The sequence below is a fragment of the Xiphophorus couchianus genome, chromosome 12, assembly GCF_001444195.1.
Source record: "Xiphophorus couchianus chromosome 12, X_couchianus-1.0, whole genome shotgun sequence".
Taxonomy (NCBI): domain Eukaryota; kingdom Metazoa; phylum Chordata; class Actinopteri; order Cyprinodontiformes; family Poeciliidae; genus Xiphophorus; species Xiphophorus couchianus.
The window spans coordinates 15767118-15779243 of NC_040239.1; the positions used below are offsets into that span (position 1 = coordinate 15767118).

The window sequence follows — 12126 nt, forward strand, 5'->3', positions numbered from 1 at the left end:
AATGTGAGTTTGGCGTCAAAGAAATTATGTTTCTCGGAGACAAACTATCTGCCCAAGGTGTTCAACCAGATGAAGATAAAATAAAGGCTATCTTGAAAATGCCACCGCCTGTCGACAAAACGGGTGTCCTACGCATCATGGGGATGATTAATTTTATAGGAAAATTCATTCCCAATTTGAGTGCAAAGATGACAAACATTCGCAGACTCCTGTACAACGATACTCAATTCCAGTGGACAGAAGTTCATGAACAAGAGTGGAAGGAATTAAAAAAATATCTGACTACGGAACCGGTGCTCATCTTCTACGATCTAACTAAAAAAATAAAACTATCTACAGATGCCTCAAAAGATGGTCTTGGAGCAGTTCTTCTTCAGGCTGAGAATGAACAATGGAAGCCAGTGGCTTATGCGTCCAGAGCCATGACCAAAGCTGAATGCAGATATGCTCAAATAGAAAAAGAATGCTTGGGGCTGGCTTATGGACTAGAACGGTTTCATAACTATGTGTATGGCCTGCCATCTTTTGTCACCGACCCTTGGTTGCCATCATAAAAAACATCTAAACGAGATGTCACCAAGGATTCAGAGACTTATGATGAAGATGCAGAGGTATGAATTTACATTGATCTACACTCCAGGGAAACATCTGATTCTTGCTGATGCTCTGTCTAGAGCCCCTACAGACATTAGTGTGAGTTCAACTGAAGAGGATATTAAGTGTCATGTGAATTTGGTGTCCACTGTGTTGCCTGTGTCAGATGGAAAGCTACAGCAAATAGTTGAGGCAACAGCTAAAGACACAGAGTTGCACTTAGTCATACAGAATATGGATGAAGGATGGCCAATAGGCTCATGTTCACAGTTTTTCAATGTTAAAGCTGATTTAAGTGTTGTGAATGGACTATTACTGAAAAACAACAGGATTGTAATTCCACAAGAGTTACGACAGGACATTCTACAGCGGATTCATGAGGGTCATCTATGCATTGAAAAATGTAAAAGAAGAGCTAGGGATTCAGTTTTCTGGCCTGGACTAAATAAGGACATTGAGGTGCTAATAAGCAAATGTGAAACATGTCAGACATTTAGAAACAAACAGAGCAAAGAACCTATGATAATAACTGACATTCCTACATCACCATGGCTGAAAGTGGGAATGGATTTGTTTCATTTTAAGGGTAAAGACTATTTAGTGATCATTGATTACTATTCAAATTATCCAGAGATGGCTCTATTAGCTAATATGTCATCAAATTGTGTCATAACACATGCTAAATCAATCTTTGCAAGGCATGGCATTCCACATATTGTGGTGAGTGACAATGGACCATGTTTTAGTAACAGAGAATGGCAAAAAGTTTACAGAACAGTATGCTTTTAAGCATGTACATCAAGTCCACATTATGCACAGTCGAATGGAAAAGCGGAGAAAGGTGTTCATATTCTTAAGCAACTTCTGAAGAAAGCTGCAGATAGTAACTCTGATCCGTATTTAGCTTTATTAAGCTACAGATCATCGCCATTGCAATGTGGGTTTTCACCTGCTGAACTTTTGATGAATCGGAAGATTCGTACAACTCTGCCAAGTTATGACAGTAATGAACAAGGTGCAAAGAAATCGTCAAAGTTGGAGTACAGGTTACGAAAGCAGAAAGTAAAACAAAAGTCATATTATGACAGATCAGCTAAGATTCTACCCACATTGTCATACAAGGACCCAGTAAGGATTCAGGATGATGAGGGATGGAATACTAAGGCAACTATTCTGCAGGAAGTAGCTCCACATTCATTTGAAGTGAAAACTGAAGATGGACAAGTTTTGAGACGAAATCGTTGCAGTTTGTTGAAAATTCCATTAGAGCCTGTTGATGAGTCGAATGAAGAATCTAAGGACTCTCAGATTATTCCTATAACTGAAACACATTGCAACATGGACAGTATTAGGGATGATCCACCTGTGTTAAGAAGATCTACCAGAGTGGTGAAAAAACCTGACAGACTGAACTTGTAAAAAAAAAAAAAAAAAAAAGGGGAAAAGTTGAAATGTCTCAGTTGAAATGTCTGTATTTTGTAATTCAGTGTTTTATCTGTCTCATACAATGTATGTTATTCTTTGAACTTTCTTTTGTAACATTCTTACTTTAAAGAAAGGAGGATGTGATGATTGAATGAATTATACTTATGCCCACTAGGTGGCGATCATGAGTTCATGTGAATGCATAAATGTAAAGAATAGAACAACAGAGTGAGAGAGTCTTGGGTGACACACCTGTAAGAAACCTGTGTGAGCAGACGCATGATAAGAGACTTTAATAAAAGTGTCTGAGCAATACAAGACGCCTGGTCATTATCAAACACGAATATAACAACAACTAAATGCGACTCAAATGTTTTACAGTGTAGTAAATCCATCACCAAGTGAAAAATACGTCACAAATTACCTTCCAATTGAATAACTGGGGTTGCCTTTGAGCCGCACCCAAAGAGATGCTTCTCGCCTTCTAAGTTGCTGTTGTGTATGACACACTAGGTCAAATAAACATAATGATCAAGTGTAACTGGGTCTATATTAATAGTTGTATATTTTCACAAAATGTTTTCTTTAATGTATTTGTCCTCTTATACTTGACTGTCCTTGTGTTCATCTGCTATAAGGGGGTTGGTCCTCCAACTCCACCTTACTTTCTTCTTCTTTTGTTCAGGGTCCTCCAGGAGTATTATAAATATTAAGTTATTAATTTCCTCTTCCCTTTTGCATTTTCATTTGAGTTGCTATTACTCAAATGTAACATTTATAACATTTGATGCATGCTAACACTATTATTCTGTATAGATCAGGTTGGAGAACTGGAGCACATGCTACATGCTAATGCTAATATCTCCCAATTGACAGATTAAATAAACGGAGACCGCCTCCAAACCCAGACTTGGTGTTTTGTGGTTTGTCCGATCACCTCATAACACACACAACGCAGAAGTCCACCGGTCACACAAGCACATAACTGGAAGTAGCACATGGCAACGTTTTTTTGTTGAACCAGAAAATATCTCTCCTCTTCACAGGTTCCTCACCTCTCTTGTGCACAACAAGAGCGCCACCAAGGGCGAATTGTTATTTTTCATTTACCTTCAGATTTTACAACCAAACAGCCTCCAACACGTAGGTACGGAAGAGGATAAGGGCCACCGAAAAAAAAGAGAATTCTGAGATTAATCTCAGTATTCTGACTTTAATCTTAGAATTCTGACTTTAATCTTGGAATTCTGACTTTAATCTTAGAATTCTGACTTTAATCTCAGTATTCTGACTTTAATCTTAGAATTCTGACTTTAATCTTGGAATTCTGACTTTAATCTTAGAATTCTGACTTTAATCTTAGAATTCTGACTTTAATCTCAGAATTCTGACTTTAAACTCAGAATTCTGACTTTAATCTTAGAATTCTGACTTTAATCTTAGTATTCTGACTTTAAACTCAGAATTCTGACTTTAAACTCAGAATTCTGACTTTAATCTCAGAATTCTGACTTTAAACTCAGAATTCTGACTTTAATCTTACAACAATACACCAATGTGGAAAACTCGCAACGAGACAGCTACATGTCCTACAAAGTAATTTGTACATCTCAGCAAGACTCACGTTGTTTGAGCTCTTTCGACCGAAATGGAAACAATAACAGCGACCAACTTCAATAAATTATTCTTTTTTTTTTTTAACTATCATTTCCCACAGTACCTAAACGCACCATGACACTCCTGTCGTCACGCGGTCAATGACATCACGCAAACCGTAAGTGACGCAGAGGGTTCAAAACACGTTATAAACGTAACCGGCTTTTTCTGAGCTTCATCTTCACCACACCAAGTTGCAGCCGTCCAGAAAGAACTACTGTCATCCCCCGGGTTGCTATAGAAACAGTTGTCTTTAATTTGTCCATGGTTTCACTCTCTTCAGGATCTGTTAGTGGCTGATGAAGGTAGTTAGCACCGCTAGCATAGCTGGTGAACTTTCATCATCATCTCTGCTCAGTGACTGAGGTTCAACTTTAACCAGCTTGCGGGAGGCACCTCGGTAGGAAAAGCTGACTCAGACTCGGGCGCTGGAGCTTAACTTCAAAATAAATGTACATAAATATATTGTTTTCTCATAGCAGTGTGCTAGCCGTTAAAACCGTTCCAGTTGGAACAGCCAGGCTCACTTCCTTGTGCCGTGTTCGAGGTCATTCTGTAGCCCCATCTAAAGCAGCTGTTTCCGGGATACAAAACATGAAGAGCCTCCCGTACTTCTGCCGAGGAGAGGTCGTTCAAGGATTTGGAAGAGGAAGCAAAGAACTCGGAATTCCCACGGGTGAGGCAAGAAACGGGCACCAAACTATGAGGTTACCAGTTAGATAATATGATACATAACTGTCTACGTAAATAACGTAAAGTCTATGGTAACAGATTCTTTACTGATTCTCGGAATTATGCAGAGGCTGGAACGTAACGTAACAAGTCCAGCTAAGTGGTTTGGTACGTCACCGGATCAGCAATTTATGCTTTACGTGAGCGTTATTCGCAACAATCATTATGAATTTGTACGTAAACGGAGCTAATCTTTTTACGTAGGTATGTGAGTTGCGTAACGGAACTTGACTGATGCTAAGAGCGCAGCTGTTGACTCAGTATGTCCGTGTGATTCTGTCCACAATGTGAAGTCGTGTTTTATGTAACCTGACATAAATAGAGGAATTGAGCAGCCGGACACAGATCAATACAGGAGAAATAAAGAAATGTATATGGAGATCCTCGGGTTGGTAGCAAAGGCACTTTTCTTCTTATAACTTTTACTTTATCCATTTTATCTGTTGGAGCTATTTATTCTTTATTTCTTTATGCATTTGAATTTTGTTAGTTTATTTTTACATTTCTAGTTTTTGTATTATTTGCAGGTTAATAATTGTCAATTCTATTTATCTTTTGTTTTTATTATTTGTTCTTATTTATTTGTTTTCTAAAGACAGGAAGTGAGGTGGATCAATCCACTTTCTATAAGTGTAGGGGCCTGGTAAAGACAAGCAGGCATTTGGGTTTGGGCAGAAGTAGACAGGAGCAACAAAGGAAAGTTTGAACTTTTCAGTGTTTTGCTGAAAAGGAAAATAAAAGCAACCAAGATAATCAACAAGTTTGGACATTAAACTTCTTGTGCCTGCGTGAAGAATCTGGACCCCAGTACCTCATAGTGGCGGATGGAACTTTTTATTGGATGTTTGGTTTGACAAACAATCGCCACTACATTATCCATCGTGTCCATTTTTATCAGGAGTGAATAATGCCAGCGAACCAAACAAGTGTGCATTGTTTCAAAACATGATTCAGAATTTAACAATAGTCACCAAATAATATGGCCATACAAAATACTTGCAGCTAAAATGTGTTAAATATCAAATGTAAAAATTAATTAACATTACAGAGGTAGTACTCTTGAATACATCGTTAATTGAAGAAACTAAAAAATCATCCCTTTTATGTGTAAGTATATTCAGTAACATAACGTGTGAATGTTTTTATTGTTAAATAATAAGCCAGTTCAGATTTTGTGAAAAGTAATTTTCCAAACTTTCTCCAACAGAGATGAACTTTTTGGTTTCACAAACGAAGCAGGTTTAATCTACCAAAATAAACCTTTTTAAAAGAGTCTAATTAGATAGTCTTCTGTTTTTGAAACACTTCAGATAACCTAGTTAATAGAACTTGGATGTAATTACACAACAAAATGATTCAAATTCAGATGTGCTGTGTGACATGCCTATTTATTTGTTTTATCTGGTGCTGCATTGTCAAGGTCAGAATAAATCCTCTAAAGTAAATAAATCTAAGCAGAGTCTAAGCAGAGTTGCAAATATTGTCTTTTTTGATCAGCTTTAGTTTTATCATATAAAAAGGGGGGGAAAAAACATGATATAATAAATCAGTTGTTCCCTTCTAAAAATAACCAATTCAGTCACTTACAACTTAGAGCAGGGGTGGGCAACTCCAGGCCTCGAGGGCCGGACTCCTGCAACTTTTAGATGCATCTCCACTTCAACACACCTGAGTCAAATAATGAGGTCATTAGCAGGACTCTGGAGAACCTGACTGCACTTGGGAGGTGATTCAGCTGCTGGATTCAAGTGTGTTGGACCAGGGAGACTTGCAAGAGTTGCAGGACACCGGCCCTCGAGGACCAGGATTGCCCACCCCTGACTTAGAGCATTTATCGTCTTGCTTACCTCTGCCTCTTTCTTTACTTTTGCCTGGTTTTTTTGGTTTTTATTCCTCTTTTCTCCTTCTGTCTCTTATGTTGGGATTTACAGCCAACTTCCCGGATTCGGTGGTGGACAATCTTCCAGCAGACATCAGCACAGGAATCTATTATGGCTGGGCATGTATCGGGAATGGTGACGTTCACAAAATGGTGATGAGCATCGGCTGGAACCCGTATTACAAAAACACAAAGAAGTCCATGGTAAGGGCAAGTTGGGTGGCTTTCATTTCAGTCATAAAACTCATCCTCACTTTAAACCTGTTTGGTTGGCTGATGGTATTTGTAATCTCTTCCGTTGACACCTTTAATCGTCCCTGGGTGACAAGATCTGAAAAGTTATCTGAACAGAAACTAAAGCCCTGTGCTATGCATTTGACCTAACATGGCTTCAGGAAATAAAGTTACTCAAGTTTTTGCATTGAATTGGACAGATATGTGTTCACGGCATCACACACCTGCTTGTATCAGGGTCGTTTTGCTCTGCTAAAAGGAAAACTCCAGATGGAATTGTGATTAATTGAGCATTTCAATACATTTTGGCAAATTATCTGCTTTTGAAATTCATGTACATGTGTTTGGGGTTCTAGGAGACGCACATCATTCACAAATTCAAAGAAGACTTTTATGGACAGACTCTGAGTGTCGTTCTGGTGAGCTACATCCGCTCAGAGAAGAGCTTTCCCTCACTCGGTATGCTGTCATCTGTGTTTTTCGAAACTGGAATATGAAAGTCATATTCATGCATTTGTACTTTAGTGAAAGAAACAAATCAAAGTGCCAGCAACACAGTTTCTTCCCTTTTCTTGTGCTATTTATCTCCTGACGCACAAACTGCCTTTTTGTCCTTGCTGACAGAGGATCTCATAGCGGCCATCAACAGTGACATCGAGGAGGCCAAGGTTCAGCTGGAGCTCCCGGAGCACAGCCAACTGAAAGAAGACAACTTCTTCACCAGCACGACCAACTCGTCTCCGGTCTCTTCCTCGTCCGCTGCATCCACGTCTCAGAGCATCATCAATGGTCACTGATGGCTGGCAGAGAGGGCAGCGCTTTGTGCCCTGAGTACGTTTCTGTTTACATGTACAGCCTTATTATAAAATCTGTCAGTTGTCACATAAACAGTCAACCTCTGTGTCTTTTCACGTGGTTCTGTGTTAAAACGCTATTTTTCTGGCATCAGTTGTTAAACTGCACACAGCCTGAACTGTATATATTCTTGCAATATTATCTGGACCTTCTGTATATTTTGAATCTTTTAGTAGAGAGGACAAATAAAAGTCACTGATCAGATGTTTTTTTTTTTTTAAATTAAATGAACCATAAACGTAAAAAAAAGATAACTCATTATCTTCATATACCTAAGTCAGCATTGCAGCATCATTGTCCATAAAAGATAATATTGCGTAGTTCATCACCATCAAAACTATAATTAAGTTGCAACTTATGTAACCTTCATGATGAGTTTTACTATTTCATGCTGCCAACACCGTCTGCTGCAGTGTTTCTGTTGGAGAAACACTGCAGAAAACTGTTTCTATCTGTCTGAAATCCTACATTTAACCAGATTTGGTCGAAGCAGAATACACAAAGACGTTTTAAGAAGTTATACCACATACCACTGCAGGATTTGAATTTGTTGATGCTTGATATCAAGGTCTTGGTTTTATCAGCCAAGGTGATGAACGATTTGGGGAAAAACACTAAGCTTGAATGACTAAGCATTTTTTTCCCCCTTTTTATTAGTTATAGTCAAGCATTTTTGAATGATTAGACTAAAAAATGTTATGTATTTAATGTGTATATACAGCAAAAGCCTTACAAGTTTATGAACATGATTTATTTTTATATAATCGTATGTGAAAGTTGGAAACAGACAAACTATTGCCCTTTAAAAAATATTCAGTTTTTGTGAATGTGTTAAAAGCCCTTGAAGGAGTATTTTCTTTTTACTGTTTTTTTTAAATTTGAGATAACAGGAAACTGTGGATGTGAAGTTTTTACATTCTCTGTAAAGCCTGTTGTAATTGCTGGAAACCTGCATCTGTAATTTTGTAGGTCTATTTAATTCATTAAAGCCTTTCTGAGGCCTGAAATTATTATCCTGTGTCATAAATGTTGTCGTCTTGCATTATAAAATATGATGTACTAACCAAAGGCACTTGGTTTCTTTTAATTATTGCTTTTAAATTAATTTTGTTTTAATCAGAGTCCAATATTTAATTAAAGTTATCTAAAGTGTCTTGACATTTATCTCAGAAATTGAGAAAGAAACACGTTTATCATCTCATCTGTTGCAGCAATTTTCTGGAGTTCCCACAAGAAGTAGGGTTAGTAAGACAGATTGAAAGGCTCAAAAACATAATGCAATAGATTACTTGTTTCCTTCTAAAAAAAATTTTGCAAATTCAGCCACTTACAACCTATAAAATTTATCTTCTTGCTTACTTTTGCCTGTTTCTTTGGTTTTTATTCCTCTTTTCTCCTTCTGTCTCTTATGTTGGGATTTACAGCCAACTTCCTGGATTCGGTGGTGGACAATCTTCCAGCAGACATCAGCACAGGAATCTATTATGGCTGGGTGTTTACCAAATGGTGATGAGTATCTGCTGTAACCCGTACTACAAAAAGACAAAGAAGTACATGGTTAGTTGAAGTTGGGTGGCTTTTATTTCAGTCATAAAATTCATCCTCACTTTAATCATGTTTGGTTTTGCCAGCCAATCGAACAGGTTTAGTGTCTTTTACAACCGAACCACAGCTTTTAGAAACCGGTTTCTTCAGTTGAAACTATTAATGTTCCCTTGGGTACAAGATGTACTCATAGTTTAGGGACGTCGCATTTCTCACAGTAAACAAGAACAAATCAAAAACCCTGAGCTGCACAGTTGACCTGGAACATGGCTCCAGGTTATTTTTCTATGTCTGAATTGAGTTGGGCAGATACAGTATGTGTTTGTACCATCACACATGGAGATCAAAGAAACATGAAAACTATTTAATTTGACTTCTGAAAATGATTTCTTATTTTAAAGATGAAATATAAATGTTATTTTTGATCTGTCTGTCTATTCTTTCTATCTATCTATCTATCTATCTATCTATCTGTCTGTCTGTCTGTCTGTCTGTCTGTCTGTCTATTGTATTATATTTATTTATCTTTGTGGCATATATTCTGTGAGGCTAATAAAGAACAATCTTCGTCATCAGGCTGGTTCTAACTTGCCTGCCTGATGAAGAAGAACAAGCTGATTAATGTGATGAATGACTTTTGGAAAAAAACACAAAGTTTGAATGACCAAGCATTGTTTCCTTTTTATTAGTTATAGTCAAACAGTTGTTGATGATTAGACTGTATCTGGTGTGTGCTTAAAGCAAAAGCCTTATGTTTATGAACATACATTTCTTTTACATAATCGTATTTCAATCTGGAGAGACTCAGACGGAGATAAGAAGACAATTAGAAGAGTTTATTGACAAACAGAATTTAAAGTCTTTGGCGCTCGGGCCCCGGCTGAGGATAACGGTTATCGCAGCGTTAGCGATAGGCTTCAGATGAGCATCCCCGATGCTGTTAGGAACGTCATCCCCCAGGGCCCGGCACTGGTGGTGGAGGTTGAAGGAGGGTGCGGGCCTCAGGACCGGGCGAATGGAGGAGAAGGGGTGGTGGTGGGTTGAGCTCGGCTGGAGAGCGAAGGACGCCATGAATGAAGGTCCTTATCAGCTGGGACTTGGTCGATGATTGGACGTAACGTGGCTTGGTCCAGCGTTGATAGGTCGACGATTGTGGGCAGGTCGCTTCAATTAACGGTCCCGGTGGGGATGAAAGAGTCTTCCAGTTTGAATTTGCGCCTAGGCTTCATATCAAAGTTGTACAACAGATATACTATTTCCCATTTAGAAATATTTCAGTTTTCTTTTTACTGTGTTCTTCTTACTTCAGAAAATATGACAGATTAAGCAAAAGCGCATGATTGCTTTTTATTATTGTTTTTATATTGTTTTAATCGCGGTTGAACATTTGATTTAATTAATGTAATTTATTCAATTTATTTAATTTATGTCTATCATATCATCTGTTGTAGCAATTTTCTTGAGTTCCTGCAAGAAGTAGGGCTACTGAATCAGACTGAAAGGCTCAATCCTTTCTGTTTCTGTTTTAATTTCCCGTCATGCTGTCATTAATTGCTAGTGGTGACTGGCATGTCTTAAAATGCAACTAAATAATAGGGGAGTGACGTATGAAAAGAAAAACTGTAACTGTGGGGAAAAAAAATCTTCCAGCTACAGCTTTAGTTATTTGTCAGTCAGTTTACGTTGTAGCCTAAACAAACCAGGGAAAAGGTTTAAATAGCCTTTAAAAGATCCAAACATCTCAGGGTCACATGCCAGACTGCACCTCAGAGGGAATTTTACTTTAAATTTTTAGTCACAGCTAAATAAAAGCTGAGCTGCATTGTTACAGCTAAAAGCAGATGGAGCTGCTTGCTATCACACTTGATTTTCAGAACTTTGACTTTAGTCCGACTTCCCTGCTCACAGAGCCAGTAGCCCAACAGCTTTCTACTGGGGCAGCTGGTTTCTCTGCTTATAGTAGAGAAACCATATCAACCAGATCACATATACTTAATCTTTGATACAACCTTCATCCTTTCTTTCTCTCCCCATCTCCTGTCTTATTACTGAATATTTAAATATATGTAAAATATAAGACCGAGGAAAAAAAACAACTTTATTCACCCACAACAAAATACATTTCTTTACTGAGCTCTGGACTTAACTTTTCTTAAAACATCCAACCAAACAAGAAGTCTCTGTAATCTTCTAAGCATTTATTCATAACTTAAAACAGTTTACATGCAGTTTGACCCTGCAGGGAGGTTGTCTGGTATCTCAAATGATATTCACAAAGACATTTAAGAAGCTACATCTGACTGACAAAGCTACTTATGACTTATTGACACACACTTGTATAACACACCTTGATCTAGCTTAATGTGGTGCAGTTTCTTATATTCTTCTTGAATATGTTTCCTGATTTACTGTGTGTAAAACTACCAAGCAATCTGAGTCCTGAGCTGGAAAATAACACTGCATGTTAGCAGAAAATGTTGTGAACAGTGAGGATTAGTGGTTAACTTCAAGTTGAAGTTTTAATATAGTTAATGGGACTTTTGAACATTTATTTGTGCACCGCCTGATAAATAACCGTGTAAATGTCACAGCAGCGAGGAGAACCCTACTGAGGCAACACTGTGTCAGCTTTGTATCTTACAAAGAAGAACCAGGGCATCACACGATGCTTCCTTACAGCTGAGACTAACATTGAAAAAAAAAATCCACATTAATTTGAGAAGCAATAAATCTATATATTCTATATATATTCCTTTATTGATCAGGTAAACCCCGTTGAGATCTAGATCTCATTTTCAAGAGGGACCTGGGCAAAAAATTTGCAATACATAACAACATAACAATCTAATGAAAACAGGGATACTTGTACAAAAACTAACCCCAAAAGTAAAAACATAGGGCTGGACATGGGTCAGAATGACTGAATATTTATAATTTTGTGGGGGAACCAGCAGCAGGCTGGTGACTACAAAAAGCCTAAGACTCCTGGGCAACTTGCTGAGACACATTTACTCACATTAGTTGCAGTGTATGTTTATATTGGACCCTGAATGGATAAGGTTAAGGTTAAGGTAATTTTATTTATATAGCAGATTTTCAGCAACAAGGCAATAGAAAGTGCTTTACAGGAATTAAAAGGAAATACAAACAAAATAACAAACCAAAGGAAAGAGCAAAAGAAGAAAAATAATCTATTGTTGATCTAA

The 12126-nt window shown here is 37.8% G+C and overlaps 1 protein-coding gene across 3 annotated transcripts; it reads left to right on the top strand.

Annotated features, from left to right (window-relative positions):
- The first annotated feature begins 3784 nt into the window (after positions 1–3784).
- On the top strand, positions 3785–8386 carry LOC114154880 (riboflavin kinase-like). Of its 3 annotated transcripts, none has more exons than XM_028034351.1 (5): positions 3785–4075; positions 4155–4351; positions 6339–6490; positions 6877–6979; positions 7145–8386. In XM_028034351.1, exons 2-5 carry the CDS (start codon positions 4270–4272, stop codon positions 7315–7317), a joined length of 510 nt encoding a protein of 169 aa, XP_027890152.1. In that variant the 5' UTR covers positions 3785–4075; positions 4155–4269; the 3' UTR covers positions 7318–8386. The 3 variants fall into 3 exon arrangements, with proteins under 3 accessions (XP_027890152.1, XP_027890153.1, XP_027890151.1); XM_028034352.1 differs by having other exon boundaries at positions 4158–4351; XM_028034350.1 differs by having other exon boundaries at positions 3785–4351.
- The last annotated feature ends 3740 nt before the right edge of the window (positions 8387–12126 follow it).

What these genes read in the sequence shown, in the direction of transcription:
- LOC114154880 (XM_028034350.1), top strand. Translation starts at nt 4,126, where the DNA reads ATGTACATAAATATATTGTTTTCTCATAGCAGTGTGCTAGCCGTTAAA. An exon ending in AAAACACAAAGAAGTCCATG is followed by an intron (nt 6,491 to 6,876) that starts GTAAGGGCAAGT and finishes TTGGGGTTCTAG; the next exon opens with GAGACGCACATCATTCACAA. An exon ending in GAAGAGCTTTCCCTCACTCG is followed by an intron (nt 6,980 to 7,144) that starts GTATGCTGTCAT and finishes CCTTGCTGACAG; the next exon opens with AGGATCTCATAGCGGCCATC.